The sequence below is a fragment of the Nerophis lumbriciformis genome, linkage group LG05, assembly GCF_033978685.3.
Source record: "Nerophis lumbriciformis linkage group LG05, RoL_Nlum_v2.1, whole genome shotgun sequence".
NCBI classification, from domain to species: Eukaryota; Metazoa; Chordata; class Actinopteri; order Syngnathiformes; family Syngnathidae; genus Nerophis; species Nerophis lumbriciformis.
The window spans coordinates 8,460,203-8,479,976 of NC_084552.2; the positions used below are offsets into that span (position 1 = coordinate 8,460,203).

The window sequence follows — 19,774 nt, forward strand, 5'->3', positions numbered from 1 at the left end:
TATATGACGCTGGGGTAAACGGTTGCAGAACTAGCTCAAGAAGTTAGCATGCTAGCAAGTTAAAATCAGCATGCTAACAGTTAGCATTTGTCACATAAATTGCATGACTGTATTGTGTATGGCTGTGGAATTAGAGGAACAAGTGTGAAATGGGCTAAAAATGTTGGCATGCCATTGCTAGCATGCTAAAGTTAGCATGCTAACATATAGCAAGTGTCGCATACCAAGTTATGACTCTGAAGTGTATGGCAGTTGAATCAGAGAAAAAAAGTGTCAAATTAGCTGAAAAAGTTAGCATGCTAACAGGTAACATGTTTCACATACCAAGATATATGACTGTAATGTGTATGGCTGTGGTATTAGAGAAAAGCGTAAAATTAGTAAAAAAAAAAAAAAAAGTTAGCATGCTAAAATGATAAAGTTAGCATGCTAACATATAGCGTGTGTCATACACCAAGTTTTATGATTCAAAGGTTTATGGTAGTGTAATTAGAGAAAAAAAGTGTGAAATTAACTCAAAAAAAGTTAGCATTTTAACATTAGCTAGTTTTACATACTAAGTTATATGACTAAGGTGTATGGCTGCAGAATTAGAGAAGAAAGTGTCAAATTTGCAAAAAAAAGTTAGCATGCTAACATTAGCACACTAACAGTTAACAAGTGTCATACTAAGTTATATGAATCTGGGGTAAACAGTTGCATAATAAGCTCAAAAAGTTAGCATGTTAATGTTAGCATGCTAACAGTTTGCATGTATCACATTCCAGGTTATATGACTAAGGTAAATGGCTGCGGAAATAGAGAAAAAAAGTGTAACATTAGCAAAATAAATTAGCATTTTTAATGCATGCTAACCAACAGTTAGCATGTATCACATACCAAGTCATATGACTCTGAGAAAAAAGTGTAAAATTAGCAGAAAGAGTTGGCATGCTAACGTGAGCATACTAGCATGCTAGCCTTATAAAGCTAGCACATGACTGGATAAAAAGAAATACCAAACTGCACTATTTGATGGTGTAGACATAGAAAGTAGCATAAAACCTTAACATGCTAATACAAGAGACGCTAGCAAAAAACGTTAACATGTCAACGTCCTCACAAGTATACTAACGCACGTTAACTGTTAGCATAGTTGTTCAACCACAGCGCATATTGAAAAAAACACGAGTTTTCTAATGGAACTTCAATGCTTAGGCTGCTGCCCCCGCGACCCAACCTGGATGGATGAAGGGCCATGCTGTGTGTGCCTGAGGGGAGGGGCTGTCATGTGACTTCATGTAATGACACAGCAGTTTATGTAGGACTTGTCGAAAAACTTCATGCCGAACAATGTGTGACTGTGGGCAAAGACTTCGAGATATCGACTTTTCGTAAAAACCGTGAGCGCCTCAAGGCTTTGAGGAACGTTCCGACATTCTCAGATTTCTGATAAATGGAAAAATGGCCAAGTTAGAGCGAGTAGGAAAATAAGAATTTTGTGTTTTTTAGAGCCGACATTTAACATTGGAGTCAATGAGAGATTTAGCTGACTTTCTTGGCTTTGCGGGCCCCCAGAAGCCAAACGGGACACGTGACCTCCATAAAAGTGACATTTTCTGAGAGAGGACATGTGTGTCAGCGTTTTCACTGAAACACACGACAGTGGGATAAAAGATGTGGCCGTGAGGACAGGTTGTTCACCAAAAAAAAGCGTATTTTCGTGACTTCCACTCTCTAATAAATTAGAGTGGACGCCATCCGCTTTAATGGGAAAACCCCGATGGCGCTCGCCTCCTTCCAATGGCCATCCAGCCAAAACCAAACATTGGATGTGAATACTTTTTTAGCCAGGGTTAAAGTAGACAAGTGTGTGAACAAAATGAGACGTTAAGCACCGAGCTACGTGAAAGTATGGCTGAGCTACAAGAGGAGGTAATCTTGCCGTTTGGAGCGTTCTGCTGGCAATATCCGCCATTATAAAGGATGCGTACCCATTCATAGCGATTAGTTTTTGGAATAGCGTCGCCATGGAAACATGAAATATACCCCACTAGAAGTGCCGCTGTCGCCCTTATCGAGACCTTTCCGACGGTATAAGATATGTTGGGGTTTGTTGGTTGGCTCGCCGCGTATTATTCGCAAGAGTCTAGGATAGAATCAGGACAAAAATCATATCAAACTGTGAAGTATGAGGAATAATAATATGCATTGCAGCAGGCCCATTAGAATAACAATGTTAGCTAGAAGACTCCACGCTGCGTAAAATATCACATTTTTATTATCTTTGGTAGCAATTTGCAAAATGCATGTACAGCACACAGAAATATAGAAATGTCTAGAGTATGTAAATAGTTTTTAGCTATACTATAGAGTAAAAAGACATTCTTTAGATTTTAAACAGCTCGATGTTATTCTGACATCCAATTACAAAATAATTTACATTTGTAACTAACATAGACTTTATTTTTAGGACATTAATATGCATTGTGTGTAAGAGTGAGTCGATTCAGACTAAAAGTATATTTAGCCATCTTTAAGCACTTTCTATACAATGGCCTACCATTTCATTTAAACGTCATCAGAACTCGTTTCAAAGCGTTCCTATTGTGGTGGTTCTTCCAGTTAGAATAAGTTGAATTTGTCATATTTACTATTGAAATGGAACGGTAGGTCTATGCTAAATTAAATTCTACACGATTTAGGCCTGGCTGTAAAACCTCCCTGCTTGGCACTCAGCATCAAGGGTTGGAATTGGGGGGTTAAATCACCAAAAATGATTCCCGGGCGTGGCCACCGCTGCTGCTCACTGCTCTCCTCACCTCCCAGGGGGTGATCAAGGGTGATGGGTCAAATGCAGAGAATAATTTTGCCACACCGAGTGTGTGTGTGACTATCATTGGTACTTTAACTTTAAAACCACCATAACCACAACACCAGGGGGAGCTCCACTAAGCACGTTAAACCCAGATTCCGATCTAACAAAGGTCTTAACTTATTCTCCTTCTATGCCACACCAATGTGGAATGCACTCCCACCAGGTGTAAAAGAAAGTGCATCTCTATCCTCTTTCAAAACCGCACTAAAAGAACACCTCCAGGTAACTACAACCCTAAACTAACACCCTCCCTTCCACATCCCACCTCCGCGGATTGTAAATAATCAAATGTATATACTTGTTCTTATGCTATCTGAGCTCACTATGTTCTCTGCTCGCTGTACATATCCTACCAAGTCACACCTACACTGTTTCAATGTCCATTTCTCTAATGATGCAATTGTTGATGACTGAAGTGCTGATATCAACCAAACCCTCCTCATCCCACCCCCCGGATTGTAAATAATGTAAATAATTCAATGTATATCAGTGACGTGCAGTCACTAGAGGCAGGTGAGGCATCATGGAAAGAAAAAAAATGTAAAAAGAAAAAAATTAATTAAATTGTTATATGTATCCAGTGATTATACTATAAAGTTATTTTCCATTTAACTTCACCAGTTTTAGATTATTTTTATTCAAAATCGCTGAATTTTCACATTTGCTGTTCAAATACTGAGAAGAGACGGTGCGGTGAACAGCAGCCAGTTGAGGCACGTCACTCAGTGCCTCAACATGGATTGCGGACTCGGCTAACTGCTGGCCTGCTGTGCAGTGAGATTGTATTGCTATATGAATTATATTATACATTTCCATAGTTTAGTTAGCTGAGGTATATAATGTACAGTGTATTTTGTCAACAACTGTATGTGTGTAACGTATTTCTTGTGCTGAGCGATCATAAAACGGCTGCAAAAGACGCACTGGCTGAGGCTCCAGTAATCCCGCCTCCTGCACCCCCGCTGTAGAATTGTTATATCAACTAAAGCCCACACTTAAACTTTCCACGTGCAAGACTGAATCTATTTAAAAAAATTATTTCATAAGAAGCCAAAAAGTGCAAAAACAATAATGTTGGTGTTGGAGGAGTTGTGAATGACTGCAGGGCCACAACATTAGGTACACCTGCAGACTGCAGGTGTACCTAATTCACAACTCCTCCAACACCAACATTATTGTTTTTGCACTTTTTGGCTTCTTATTAAATAACTTTTGTAACCTATTTTCATGGGCTTTCCTCTTTGTGATGTTAAGTTCCTGTTATGCGCTGTTATACAGTATATGCCTTGAGCTGTTATTTTGAAGGCGCTAAGAGCGGAAGTGATGTCACGTTGCGGAGGTTTTTGAAAGAATGTAAATAAAGTGGTCCTCGTGTAAACTGGAGCCTCCGTGTTTGTTATTTTGTAGTTTCATACAGTATAGGCCACATTTATAAACCCTCGGTTACACTTTTTTAAATAGATTCAATCTTGCACGTGGAAAGTTTAAGTGAGGGCTTTAGTTGTGGACTTCATTTATAAGTAAAGGTAAGACCATAATAACGTTTTTTTTTATTAAATGTGCTTTTTTGTGTGCTACAGTTTGTATGTGTAAAGTTAAAGTTAAGTTAAAGTACCAATGATTGTCACACACACACTAGGTGTGGTGAAATTTGTCGTCTGCATTTGACCCATCCCCTTGTTCACCCCCTGGGAGGTGAGGGGAGCTGTGGGCAGCAGCGGCGCCGCACCCGGGAATCATTTTTGGTGATTTAACCCCCAATTCCAAGCCTTGATGCTGAGTGCCAAGCAGGGAAGAATGCTGGTATGAGCTTTTAAACATAACCCGTTAACTGCTGCCAATCAAATGGTGAATAAGATACTCTTTAGGGTTCATATGTTTGTAAATCTGACTGTGATGAAGTCAGTGCCTCACCAGCCATCAACCTCACTGCACGTAACTGGTATTGTGTAATCTACTAATAAAAGTTTCAATCAATCAATCAAAAACCGTATCATGCCCATAATATTTACATTGAAGCGATACAATCAACACACAAGCGATGCCCTGGAACTGAAATAATAGTTTTAACAAGGAAGCATGACTTCTTTGACTAAGCTTTCTTTCAGATACTTGTGACTGTTGTCCCACGATCCCAGCACCAAAGCACTCTGCAGTCGACTGATCTGGTCTGGACTGGGAGGCGGGTCCTCGTAGTGGAGACGCAACCAGGACGCCCCTGAAAGGACACATTAGTGAGGACATGTTGGTGTGCACACGCTGTGTGGGTAGCACCAGCTCACCCTTGTAGACCCTCTGGCCCGGAGACAGCAGTAGTTCCGCACCCACACTGTGATTGACAGGCTGTCCGGCCGTGGACCGCCCCGCCCCCAGCTTATGGAGCACCTCCGCTAGAGGCAGACCGTGCACCTCCTCTACGACGCCTGCGTGCCACAGTCCCAGGTCTCTGAAGTCCGTGGTTATAGATCGTTATTGATCGTTATCTCACCGTCTTGGCTGCTCGTCAGCTCCAACTGATGCGCGGCTTTCCTCATGATGCAAAAGTAGTCGGTGTGGGCGGAGCAGAGCGCCCGCGCCGTCTCCTTGGCCACGCCCTGAGCCTCCATCATGGCCTGGAATTTGAGCAGAGCATCTCCTCCCGCGACGGCCTGGGAAATCTTCTCTCTGCCGTGTGATTGGTCGGCCGCCAGGCCAGTCATGGTCAGCAGCACGCCGCCTGCGCGGCCATCAACCAATGGATGAAAAGAACTTGAAAAAACACAAAAGGTGAGCGTTACCGAGGGTGGTGACGAGCTCCATCAGGTCTTCAGGTCCACGTCCCTTCAGCGTCTCCAAAGACTCCATCACTTCCAGACTGTTGCCCACGCATCGACCAATCGGAGCGTCCATCTTGCTAAGCACCGCCGCGGTGCGCATGCCCAGCCCATTTCCTGCCTGCACCTGGAACAAAGAATTCATGTCAAATTATGAAATGAGGTGAATGAATCAGATAACAGCGAGCATTATTAGCGTCAATTGAAGTGAATAGTGATTAGTTAGGCTGACCATATTGTGAAATCTCAAAAAGAGGACACATATATGCGTGCCAAGGCCGGGACTCGGTGACAATTTGCCAATGATACTCCAACTTGCTTTATAAATAATATATTTATTTAAATAAAGCATTTTTTCTCCTCTGTTGACAGCAGTGTTGGCGCTAGGAATTTTCAAAATGGGGTCCCAGGGACCCCATCAAGTCATAAAAATGGGGTCCCACAGTACATTTTTGGGATCCCACTTTTTTGTAAGCGTTTTGAAAACAAATGATAAATGTATGCATTGTCCTGTTATGTCTCACATTCTATATTGTGTTTTGGAAAAAGGTTGTCATAAACGTTACTTCATTCATTAAAAAAAAATAATGAAAAAAGAAAACAAATGTGTATGCATATGTAAATGTATTCAGTTATAAACATTCATTCACTTTATTCTTTCCTTCATGCATCTAAACTTTACCGCTGCCGGTAGTTTTTTCCATGTTTTTATTTAATAAGTTGTAGGTGTATTTATTTCAGTATAAAAGTGTTTTGCTTGGGTGATGAAATGATGGTAATAGTGTTCCATGGCATACATGCATTTTATATTTAACGCTTAAATCCCTGGAGTCTACATCAACTTCACATCTATTCCTCATTTCAAAATGTTTTAGTTTTTTAATGTTGTTTTTTTGTTTATTTGTTTTCCGCCCTTTTTTGTCAAACAAAACTATGTTTTTAATGGCAAACACACAAAATATGCAAAATCTTCCACCAAAAATATTTTCCTTAGTGTAATATTTGATGTGAAGTAATGGGAACCTTGGATAGGTCAATAATTCATAATAACATTGATTTTGATTCAATATTATGTTTTGAGCAATGACAGTTTGAAAGAAAAAAAAACAGCTTTGTTTTATAAGTCAACATTGCAACTTTTTCTAAATTACATTTAACCTTTAAGCTTTTTTATTTCACTTTTGTTATGTTTTTGTTTATTTGAATAGTATTTTTAGAATGTTCCGTGGGCCTTTAAAACATTAGCTGTGGGCCGCAAATGGCCTCCGGGGCACACTTTTGACACCCCTGCTATAGATAATAAAAACTTAAATGTGATAAATCTATGGATAAAAAGCAGAGCCTGGCGACGCATGCGAGTTTATCATAACTCTCTCTCTCTCTCTCTGTCTCTGCCCCTCCCTCACCAATGCTGCTGTTTGTTTTGTTTTTAACCCCTTCTTAACCCTGAACGTACATTGAAAATACACGCAACCCTAACTCAAAATGCCGAACATTTGAGACATTTAAGACAGCTCCGCAAAAGAGGACATGTCCGGTGAAAAGAGGACATATGGTCAGTCTAGATTAGTCATTAGTGTCGACTACTAGTGTCAATTAAAGTGCTGAGTTGGTCATGAGGTGGTCATTAAAAGGTACAAGCGGTAACCAGGTGGCTGGCGAGCTGCTTGGCGCCGTCCAAATCTTTGTACAGCGCTGCCTGCCCAAACTTGACATCCAGAACCAGCGCAGAGAGAGACTCCGCCCCTTTCTTGGAGATAATAGAACCTGAGGGAGGAGTGGCTCGTTATGGGCTGTCGGGCGTGTCCCGTGTGCGCACGTGGGCGGTACCAGTGATGAGTGGCAGGCTGTCCACTGTGCTGGTGGCGTCCCGCGTGGCGTAGAGGATGCGATCGGCGGGTACCAGGGTCTGCGTCTGGCCCACGATGCAACAGCCCACAGCGCTCAGTATGGCTCGGACCTGCGGACGCGTCAGCATGTTAGCAACATGGCGGGACACAACCGCCAGTAGCAAGAGTACCTGCTGGACTGACTGGTTGATGTTAAAACCCGGAATAGACTCCAGCTTGTCCAGTGTACCGCCGGTGTGAGCGAGGCCCCGCCCACTGATCATGGGCACCTGGCGAGACAGTCACGGGGTTATGACGTCTTCGGCGCTCATCAAAACTGAGGTAGGCATTACCTTGCAGCCGCAGGCGGCGAGCGCGGGCGCCAACACCAGGCTGACTTTGTCCCCCACGCCGCCTGTGGAATGCTTGTCGACCACAAGCCCCGCCCACTCCTCTGGCCACGACATGACTTCCCCCGAGAACATCATCTCTTTGGTCAAAGCCTCCGTCTCGGCCGTGTCCATGCCCTTCTGCCAGATGGCCATTAACATGGCGCCTGCGGGAGGGGGGGAGGAGGCGGGAAGCGGCCCTGATGATGTCATGGCGGCGTGCTCGTACCTGTCTGAGCGTCCTGAATGCCTCCGCTCGTTAGCGCCTCCACCAGAGCTTTGATGTCCTCGTCGCTCAGCCGGCTGCCGTCACGTTTTTTCTTGATCAGGTCTGGGATGGACAACATGGCCGCCTGGCGTAAACAAGACAAAACAGAATACGTTGCACAAAAAAACCCAATATGATTCAACCATGTACATTTTAAAAAAAATGTTCTCAATAAAAATAAATATGTTGGAATATTAATACAATAAATCAAAAACATTTATTCATATTATACCCTGTTGATTTATCATTCATATTGTATACAATATGTGTAAAATAAATACTTAAATAAATAAATACAATTATTTACTGCGGTCCCATGAAGTAAAATGACATATATATATACATATTTAACTACATTGTTTTGGGGGCCACATTTCTAGAAAGTTAATTGTGCATTCATTACTAGTCTTATTTTGTATATTCCTGAGACCCAGTGTCTTCTACATGTCAGGCCTATTTATTTTGTTAAAGTTACTGGAGCACGGTGTTGCAAAAAAGCTAGTCAAAGATCATTTCAATGACAACTCAAAAATGCAAATCTCAAAAAAAAATGTTGGGCTAAACTCACGGACTACCAGTTAAATAGCCCAAATTGTGAACATTAGTGGATCTACAATGGAACCTTGAGGAACACCACTAGTATAACTAAATAAGTTGAACAAATGACTACATGTGAAGTAAACAAACATCTTACATAAATCACATTATGAAAAAGAGAGGACCTAAGATGGAACCTTAAGGAACACCACTAGTATAACTAAATAAGTTGAACAAATGACTACTGACTACATGTGAAGTAAACAAACATCTTACATAAATCACATTATAAAATAGAGGACCCAAGATGGAACAGCACTAGTATAACTAAATAAGTTGTTCCAATGACTACTGACTGCATGTGAAGTAAACAAACATCTTACATAAATCACATTATGAAAAAGAGAGGACCTAAGATGGAACCCTGAGGAACACCACTAGTATAACTAAATAAGTTGTTCCAATGACTACTGACTGCATGTGAAGTAAACAAACATCTTACATAAATCACATTATGAAAAAGAGAGGACCTAAGATGGAACCTTGAGGAACACCACTAGTATAACTAAATAAGTTGAACAAATGACTACTGACTGCATGTGAAGTAAACAAACATCTTACATAAATCCATACTTGCCAACCTTGAGACCTCCGATTTCGGGAGGTGGGGGCGTGGTTGGGGGCGTGGTTAAGAGGGGAGGAGTATATTGACAGCTAGAATTCACCAAGTCAAGTATTTCATACATACATACCTGTATATACATATATATATATATATATATATACACATACATACATACATATATATATATATATACATATATATATATATATATATATATATATATATATATATATACAACATACATATATATATATACATATATATATACATATATATATATATATACATATATATATACATACATACATATATATATATATATACATACATACATATATATATATATGTATATATATATATATGTATGTATATATATATATATATATATATATATATATATATATATATATATATATATATATATATATATTGTATATATCTACATCCTGAAAATATGCAAACAAACTGTGTTTAGATAATTGATACTTCAAACTTGCATAAATAAATATTAAGGAATATAACATAACTTGGCTTCTGAGAGTTTCAAAATGTAATGAATAAAATGCTAAAGTTGTTGATAAACATGCAATTATTTTAATAATTAAATATGGTAATTTTAAATGAATTATTATGATAATTTAAAATCAATTATTTCAAATATGTTTATTTTAATGTATAATTATATGGCTGGATGTAATAAGGAGTCACAAAAAAATAAAAATAAAAATACAATTAATTTTGATGTTTTTAGCAAAATATAGTAAAAATGTATTTAGTTTTTTTTAAATTAATAAATATATTTATTTTTAGGTAAAATAAACATAATACTACAATTTATCTCTAGTCTGGATGATTTAGTTCTTGTCACCCTGTTGTCCTCCCGTCGTGAAAAAAGGCTGTCCTCACTCAGGTCCGCATGGAGCTGAAGGGGGCGTGGCTTCCAGCTCCGGCTGAAAATCGGGAGATTTTCGGGAGAATATTTGTCCCGGGAGGTTTTCGGGAGAGGCGCTGAATTTCGGGAGTCTCCCGGAAAATTCGGGAGGGTTGGCAAGTATGCATAAATCACATTATGAAAAAGAGAGGACCTAAGATGGAACCTTGAGGAACATAACTAGTATAACTAAATAAGTTGATCCAATGACTACTGACTGCATGTGAAGTAAACAATGATCTTACATAAATCACATTATGAAAAAGAGAGGACCTAAGATGGAACCCTGAGGAACATAACTAGTATAACTAAATAAGTTGATCCAATGACTACTGACTACATGTGAAGTAAACAAACATCTTACATAAATCACATTATAAAATAGAGAGGACCTAAGATGGAACCTTGAGGAACACCACTAGTATAACTAAATAAGTTGATCCAATGACTACTGACTGCATGTGAAGTAAACAAGCTACAGCAACAACTTAGTTACAAAAATCATGTACATTACAAAAACAAACCTCCAAAAAGGAGAGGACTTAAAGCGGTGCCCTGAGGAACGTCTCAGTTGTGTTCATCACAAGTTTGGACCACCGTGTTCTACTTTTGCTCGCAAGGTTAAAAGGTCAATGCAAGGATTTGGCAATGTGTTCCGTGGTCCAAGTTCCACTATACCACAGGAGCACTTTAGTGTTTTTAGGAATTTGCTACAAAAACATTTGTTTCCCAATTTTGAACCCAACTGACATTGAATATGCCTGCTTCAAAGCATAGAAAGTGCTTATAAGTGTGCATGATATTCATACAAATTATTACATAAAAAGTGTTCCAACTTCAGGGAAATTCACCGACCATGGAGGGCCAGAAACTATGCCCCGTCGAAATCAGGGGAACACCACATTACCGAATATTTGTTTTTTGTTTATGAGTTATTGTTTAAATCGGTCAAGAAATGTTGAAGTAGTAAACGTTTTTAATTGAAAAATGGTATTACAGAATTTCAGGAAAACCGGGAATTCAAGTCTTTAAACCAACTTGTTTTTTGTCCTGACTAAGAGGAATGTTTTGACAGTGGAATGAAATGGGTTAAAAAATGTGAAAAGAGTCATTTTATCGCACTAAAAAAGGTTGGAAATAAGGTTAGAAAAAAACGGCAATTCCTGGAAATTTGTTGAACGTGGAAAAATTATGAGTTGAATGTGTTGAAAGTGGAATGGTTTGAATTGGTTGAAAAATGTGGAAGTTTAAAAAAATGGATAATTCATTTTGAATGGGGTAAATGTCCCTAAAGACTTAGAATTCTAGGAAATCCGGGAATTTTTTTTTCAACTGTTGAAAGTAGGCACACAATTTTGGAACAGGCTGAATATTTTGAAGTTGGAACGGTTTGAATCGGATAAAACATATGGGAGTTGTGGAACTTTGAAAAATGTTCCATTCATTTCAAAGGGAATTTCATGGAAATTTGGGATTTTCGGGAAAAGCGGGAATTTAAAAAAAATTGCTAAAAATTGTGAATGTTCTAAAGGAGTTTAAAAGGTTGGTGTTGGAATTTTTCAAATCGGTCAAAAAATGTTGAAGTAGTAACATTTTTATTGAGAAATGGTATAACGGAATTCCTGGAATTTCAGAAAAAACAGGAAATTTTCCAGTTAAAAAATACCGTAGTTATTTTGTCCTGATTAAGAGGAATGATTTGACGGTGGAATGGTTGAAGTGGGTTGAAAAATGTGGAAGGAGTAGTCGACAGAAAAAAGGGTTTGTAAAACGGGATTTTTTCTGGAATGTTTTTTAACTTGGAAAAATGATAGGTTTGAATTTCCAGGATGAGTGACATATGCTGAGGGTGGAATGGTTTGAATCAGTTGAAAAATGCGGAAATGGTGGACATTTGAAAAATGGCCAATTCATTTTAAATGGGAAAAATGTTCTGGGAAATCTGGGAATTTGTCAAGAAAAAGCCCGCGATTCTTGAATAGGCTGAACAGTTTGAAGTTGGAAGGGTTTGAATAAACAACATTGCATTTTGATGCCTAAAAATGTGAAAGGAGTCATCTCATCGCACTAAAAAAGTTTGGAAATAAGGTTAGAAAAAAAAGAGCAATTCCTGGAAATTTGTTGAACGTGGAAAAATTATGAGTTGAATGTGTTGAAAGTGGAATGGTTTGAATTGGTTGAAAAATGTGGAAGTTTAAAAAAATGGATAATTCATTTTGAATGGGGTAAATGTCCCGAAGGACTTAAAATTCTAGGAAATCCGGGAATTTTTTTTTCAACTGTTGAAAGTAGGCACACAATTTTGGAACAGGCTGAATATTTTGAAGTTGGAACGGTTTGAATCGGATAAAACATGTGGGAGTTGTGGAACTTTGAAAAATGTTCCATTCATTTTAAAGGGAATTTCATGGAAATTTGGGATTTTCGGGAAAAGCGGGAATTTAAAAAAAAATTGCTAAAAATTGTGAATGTTCTGAAGGAGTTTAAAAGGTTGGTGTTGGAATTTTTCAAATTGGTCAAAAAATGTTGAAGTAGTAACATTTTTATTGAGAAATGGTATAACGGAATTCCTGGAATTTCAGAAAAAACGGGAAATTTTCCAGTTAAAAAATACGGTAGTTATTTTGTCCTGATTAAGAGGAATGATTTGACGGTGGAATGGTTGAAGTGGGTTGAAAAATGTGGAAGGAGTAGTCGACAGAAAAAAGGGTGAAAAAAGGGTTTGTAAAACGGGATTTTTTGGAATTCCTGGAAAAAAAATTTAACTTGGAAAACTGATAGGTTTGAATTTCCAGGATGAGTGACATATGCTGAGGGTGGAATGGTTTGAATCGGTTGAAAAATGCGGAAATGGTGGACGTTTGAAAAATGGCCAATTCATTTTAAATGGGAAAAATGTTCTGGGAAATCTGGGAATTTGTCAAAAAAAAGCCCGCGATTCTTGAATAGGCTGAACAGCTTGAAGTTGGAAGGGTTTGAATAAACAACATTGCATTTTGATGCCTAAAAATGTGAAAGGAGTCATCTCATCGCACTAAAAAAGGTTGGAAATAAGGTTAGAAAAAAAAGAGCAATTCCTGGAAATTTGTTGAATGTGGAAAAATTATGGGTTGAATGTGTTGAAAGTGGAATGGTTTGAATTGGTTGAAAAATGTGGAAGTTTAAAAAAATGGATAATTCATTTTGAATGGGGTAAATGTCCCGAAGGACTTAGAATTCTAGGAAATCCGGGAATTTTTTTTTCAACTGTTGAAAGTAGGCACACAATTTTGGAACAGGCTGAATATTTTGAAGTTGGAACGGTTTGAATCGGATAAAACATGTGGGAGTTGTGGAACTTTGAAAAATGTTCCATTCATTTTAAAGGGAATTTCATGGAAATTTGGGATTTTCGGGAAAAGCGGGAATTTAAAAAAAAATTGCTAAAAATTGTGAATGTTCTGAAGGAGTTTAAAAGGTTGGTGTTGGAATTTTTCAAATTGGTCAAAAAATGTTGAAGTAGTAACATTTTTATTGAGAAATGGTATAACGGAATTCCTGGAATTTCAGAAAAAACGGGAAATTTTCCAGTTAAAAAATACGGTAGTTATTTTGTCCTGATTAAGAGGAATGATTTGACGGTGGAATGGTTGAAGTGGGTTGAAAAATGTGGAAGGAGTAGTCGACAGAAAAAAGGGTGAAAAAAGGGTTTGTAAAACGGGATTTTTTGGAATTCCTGGAAAAAAAATTTAACTTGGAAAACTGATAGGTTTGAATTTCCAGGATGAGTGACATATGCTGAGGGTGGAATGGTTTGAATCGGTTGAAAAATGCGGAAATGGTGGACGTTTGAAAAATGGCCAATTCATTTTGAATGGGAAAAATGTTCTGGGAAATCTGGGAATTTGTCAAGAAAAAGCCCGCGATTCTTGAATAGGCTGAACAGCTTGAAGTTGGAAGGGTTTGAATAAACAACATTGCATTTTGATGCCTAAAAATGTGAAAGGAGTCATCTCATCGCACTAAAAAAGGTTGGAAATAAGGTTAGAAAAAAAAGAGCAATTCCTGGAAATTTGTTGAATGTGGAAAAATTATGGGTTGAATGTGTTGAAAGTGGAATGGTTTGAATTGGTTGAAAAATGTGGAAGTTTAAAAAAATGGATAATTCATTTTGAATGGGGTAAATGTCCCGAAGGACTTAGAATTCTAGGAAATCCGGGAATTTTTTTTTCAACTGTTGAAAGTAGGCACACAATTTTGGAACAGGCTGAATATTTTGAAGTTGGAACGGTTTGAATCGGATAAAACATGTGGGAGTTGTGGAACTTTGAAAAATGTTCCATTCATTTTAAAGGGAATTTCATGGAAATTTGGGATTTTCGGGAAAAGCGGGAATTTAAAAAAAATTGCTAAAAATTGTGAATGTTCTGAAGGAGTTTAAAAGGTTGGTGTTGGAATTTTTCAAATCGGTCCAGAAATGTTGAAGTAGTAACATTTTTATTGAGAAATGGTATAACGGAATTCCTGGAATTTCAGAAAAAAACGGGACATTTTACAGTTAAAAAATAAGGTAGTTATTTTGTCCTGATTAAGAGGAATGATTTGACGGTTGAATGGTTGAAGTGGGTTGAAAAATGTGGAAGGAGTAGTCGACAGAAAAAAGGGTTTGTAAAACGGGATTTTTTCTGGAATGTTTTTTAACTTGGAAAAATGATAGGTTTGAATTTCCAGGATGAGTGACATATGCTGAGGGTGGAATGGTTTGAATCAGTTGAAAAATGCGGAAATGGTGGACATTTGAAAAATGGCCAATTCATTTTAAATGGGAAAAATGTTCTGGGAAATCTGGGAATTTGTCAAGAAAAAGCCCGTGATTCTTGAATAGGCTGAACAGTTTGAAGTTGGAAGGGTTTGAATAAACAACATTGCATTTTGATGCCTAAAAATGTGAAAGGAGTCATCTCATCGCACTAAAAAAGTTTGGAAATAAGGTTAGAAAAAAAAAGAGCAATTCCTGGAAATTTGTTGAACGTGGAAAAATTATGAGTTGAATGTGTTGAAAGTGGAATGGTTTGAATTGGTTGAAAAATGTGGAAGTTTAAAAAAATGGATAATTCATTTTGAATGGGGTAAATGTCCCGAAGGACTTAGAATTCTAGGAAATCTGGGAAATTTTTTTTCAACTGTTGAAAGTAGGCACACAATTTTGGAACAGGTTTAATATTTTGAAGTTGGAACGATTTGAATCGGATAAAACATGTGGGAGTTGTGGAACTTTGAAAAATGTTCCATTCATTTTAAAGGGAATTTCATGGAAATTTGGGATTTTCGGGAAAAGCGGGAATTTAAAAAAAATTGCTAAAAATTGTGGATGTTCTGAAGGAGTTTAAAAGGTTGGTGTTGGAATTTTTTAAATCGGTCAAAAAATGTTGAAGTAGTAACATTTTTATTGAGAAATGGTATAACGGAATTCCTGGAATTTCAGAAAAAAACGGGACATTTTACAGTTAAAAAGTAAGGTAGTTATTTTGTCCTGATTAAGAGGAATGATTTGACGGTTGAATGGTTGAAGTGGGTTGAAAAATGTGGAAGGAGTAGTCGACAGAAAAAAGGGTTTGTAAAACGGGATTTTTTCTGGAATGTTTTTTAACTTGGAAAAATGATAGGTTTGAATTTCCAGGATGAGTGACATATGCTGAGGGTGGAATGGTTTGAATCAGTTGAAAAATGCGGAAATGGTGGACATTTGAAAAATGGCCAATTCATTTTAAATGGGAAAAATGTTCTGGGAAATCTGGGAATTTGTCAAGAAAAAGCCCGCGATTCTTGAATAGGCTGAACAGTTTGAAGTTGGAAGGGTTTGAATAAACAACATTGCATTTTGATGCCTAAAAATGTGAAAGGAGTCATCTCATCGCACTAAAAAAGTTTGGAAATAAGGTTAGAAAAAAAAGAGCAATTCCTGGAAATTTGTTGAACGTGGAAAAATTATGAGTTCAATGTGTTGAAAGTGGAATGGTTTGAATTGGTTGAAAAATGTGGAAGTTTAAAAAAATGGATAATTCATTTTGAATGGGGTAAATGTCCCGAAGGACTTAGAATTCTAGGAAATCCGTGAATTTTTTTTTCAACTGTTGAAAGTAGGCACACAATTTTGGAACAGGCTGAATATTTTGAAGTTGGAACGGTTTGAATCGGATAAAACATATGGGAGTTGTGGAACTTTGAAAAATGTTCCATTCATTTTAAAGGGAATTTCATGGAAATTTGGGATTTTCGGGAAAAGCGGGAATTTAAAAAAAATTGCTAAAAATTGTGGATGTTCTGAAGGAGTTTAAAAGGTTGGTGTTGGAATTTTTTAAATCGGTCAAAAAATGTTGAAGTAGTAACATTTTTATTGAGAAATGGTATAACGGAATTCCTGGAATTTCAGAAAAAAACGGGACATTTTACAGTTAAAAAATAAGGTAGTTATTTTGTCCTGATTAAGAGGAATGATTTGACGGTTGAATGGTTGAAGTGGGTTGAAAAATGTGGAAGGAGTAGTCGACAGAAAAAAGGGTTTGTAAAACGGGATTTTTTCTGGAATGTTTTTTAACTTGGAAAAATGATAGGTTTGAATTTCCAGGATGAGTGACATATGCTGAGGGTGGAATGGTTTGAATCAGTTGAAAAATGCGGAAATGGTGGACATTTGAAAAATGGCCAATTCATTTTAAATGGGAAAAATGTTCTGGGAAATCTGGGAATTTGTCAAGAAAAAGCCCGCGATTCTTGAATAGGCTGAACAGTTTGAAGTTGGAAGGGTTTGAATAAACAACATTGCATTTTGATGCCTAAAAATGTGAAAGGAGTCATCTCATCGCACTAAAAACGTTTGGAAATAAGGTTAGAAAAAAAAGAGCAATTCCTGGAAATTTGTTGAACGTGGAAAAATTATGAGTTGAATGTGTTGAAAGTGGAATGGTTTGAATTGGTTGAAAAATGTGGAAGTTTTAAAAAATGGATAATTCATTTTGAATGGGGTAAATGTCCCTAAAGACTTAGAATTCTAGGAAATCCGGGAATTTTTTTTTCAACTGTTGAAAGTAGGCACACAATTTTGGAACAGGTTTAATATTTTGAAGTTGGAACGATTTGAATCGGATAAAACATGTGGGAGTTGTGGAACTTTGAAAAATGTTCCATTCATTTTAAAGGGAATTTCATGGAAATTTGGGATTTTCGGGAAAAGTGGGAATTAAAAAAAAAATTGCTAAAAATTGTGAATGTTCTGAAGGAGTTTAAAAGGTTGGTGTTGGAATTTTTTAAATCGGTCAAAAAATGTTGAAGTCGTAACATTTTTATTGAGAAATGGTATAACGGAATTCCTGGAATTTCAGAAAAAACGGGAAATTTTCCAGTTAAAAAATACGGTAGCTATTTTGTCCTGATTAAGAGGAATGATTTGACGTGGAATGGTTAAAGTGGGTTGAAAAATGTGGAAGGAGTAGTCGACAGAAAAAAGGGTGAAAAAAGGGTTTGTAAAACGGGATTTTTTGGAATTCCTGGAATTTTATTTTAACTTAGAAAAATGATAGGTTTGAATTTCCAGGATGAGTGACATATGCTGAAGGTGGAATGGTTTGAATCGGTTGAAAAATGTGGAAATGGTGGACGTTTGAAAAATGGCCAATTCATTTTAAATGGGAAAAATGTTCTGGGAAATCTGGGAATTTGTCAAGAAAAAGCCCGCGATTCTGGAATAGGCTGAACAGTTTGAAGTTGGAAGGGTTTGAATAAACAACATTGCATTTTGATGGCTAAAAATGTGAAAGGAGTCATCTCATCGCACTAAAAAATGTTGGAAATAAGGTTAGAAAAAAAAGAGCAATTCCTGGAAATTTGTTGAACGTGGAAAAATTATGAGTTGAATGTGTTGAAAGTGGAATGGTTTGAATTGGTTGAAAAATGTGGAAGTTTAAAAAAATGGATAATTCATTTTGAATGGGGTAAATGTCCCGAAGGACTTAGAATTCTAGGAAATCCGGGATTTTTTTTTTCAACTGTTGAAAGTAGGCACACAATTTTGGAACAGGCTGAATATTTTGAAGTTGGAACGGTTTGAATCGGATAAAACATGTGGGAGTTGTGGAACTTTGAAAAATGTTCCATTCATTTTAAAGGGAATTTCATGGAAATTTGGGATTTTCGGGAAAAGCGGGAATTTAAAAAAAATTGCTAAAAATTGTGGATGTTCTGAAGGAGTTTAAAAGGTTGGTGTTGGAATTTTTTAAATCGGTCAAAAAATGTTGAAGTAGTAACATTTTTATTGAGAAATGGTATAACGGAATTCCTGGAATTTCAGAAAAAAACGGGAAATTTTCCAGTTAAAAAAAAGTACCGTATTTTTCGGACTATAAGTCGCAGTTTTTTTCATAGTTTGGTCGGGCTCAAGTGCGACTTATATATGTTTTTTTTCCTTTTTTATTATGCATTGTCGGCAGGTGCGACTTATACTTCGGTGCGACTTATATTCCGAAAAATACGGTAGCTATTTTGTCCTGATTAAGAGGAACGGTTTGACGGTGGAATGGTTGAAGTGGGTTGAAAAATGTGGAAGGAGTAGTCGACAGAAAAAAGGGTGAAAAAAGGGTTTGTAAAACGGGATTTCTTGGAATTCCTGGAATTTTTTTTAACTTGGAAAAATGATAGTTTGAATTTCCAAGATGAGTGACATATGCTGAAGGTGGAATGGTTTAAATCGGTTGAAAAATGTGGAAATGGTGGACGTTTGAAAAATGGCTAATTCATTTTAAATGGGATAAATGTTCTGGGAAATCTGGGAATTTGTTAAGAAAAAGCCCGCGATTCTCGAATAGGCTGAACCGTTTGAAGTTGGAAGGGTTTGAATAAACAACATTGCATTTTGATGGCTAGTGTATGGTCCTATAACTAGCATAGCGATTGCTTGCTCTTGTTTCATTTGGAATGTGGTCATCTTTCACCTCACTGTCCATGTACCAAAGCTTGGTGTTTGACCCCAGGAAGAATAGCAGCTTCTACTGCAGCAGACAACTACAGTTTACACACATAGTAGAAGAAGTATACAAATGGAAGTTGAACATAGAGTTATGCATATAAATATCATACAGATGCATCAAAGTGGTAAAAGTAATAAGCATGACTCACGTGCAGATTTCGTCCTAAGTTGCACTTTGAAACGGAGCAAGACCAACTTGACCCCTGGAGTTCCTCGCTTGGTCAACAGCCAACCAGCCAATGGGGGCGGACGGGGCGGCGTCAACCTTTAATATTACACTAGCTTACTGATGGATGTGACTGCCGTGTTTATGGTAAAATGCTCAAGGGCAGAGACTGTGAATAGGATAGGATAGATCTTTACTGTCATTGCACAAGTACAACGAAACTTGGTTTTCAGCACAAACCTGTTTGTCAAGTCAAAGTACAGAGCAGCACAAACACCACTGATTTGTAGAGCACACTCCAGGCCTGAAGGGGCAACAGTGAGAGCTGTGGGCTGAAAATCTCCACCTGCTTCCAACA

The 19,774-nt window shown here is 37.5% G+C and overlaps 1 protein-coding gene across 1 annotated transcript; it reads right to left on the minus strand.

The window, feature by feature from the left end:
- Window positions 1-4,610: 4,610 nt before the first annotated feature.
- Window positions 4,611-19,592, minus strand: tymp (thymidine phosphorylase). The gene is made up of 10 exons (XM_061959110.2): window positions 19,400-19,592; window positions 8,118-8,241; window positions 7,853-8,055; window positions 7,691-7,789; window positions 7,501-7,630; window positions 7,319-7,437; window positions 5,635-5,797; window positions 5,346-5,573; window positions 5,140-5,280; window positions 4,611-5,075 (listed from the first exon to the last, which is right to left on the minus strand). The coding sequence occupies exons 2-10, from the start codon at window positions 8,233-8,235 to the stop codon at window positions 4,924-4,926; spliced, it is 1,353 nt and encodes a 450-aa protein (XP_061815094.1). The 5' UTR covers window positions 8,236-8,241; window positions 19,400-19,592; the 3' UTR covers window positions 4,611-4,923.
- Window positions 19,593-19,774: the final 182 nt, after the last annotated feature.

Excerpts from the sequence above, each read along its gene's own strand:
- tymp (XM_061959110.2), bottom strand. The coding sequence starts at position 8,235 with ATGTTGTCCATCCCAGACCTGATCAAGAAAAAACGTGACGGCAGCCGG. Across the intron at positions 7,790-7,852 it reads TCGCCGCCTGCGGCTGCAAG|GTGCCCATGATCAGTGGGCG; the intron begins GTAATGCCTACC and ends CTGTCTCGCCAG. Across the intron at positions 5,798-7,318 it reads AGCAGCTCGCCAGCCACCTG|GTGCAGGCAGGAAATGGGCT; the intron begins GTTACCGCTTGT and ends TCTTTGTTCCAG.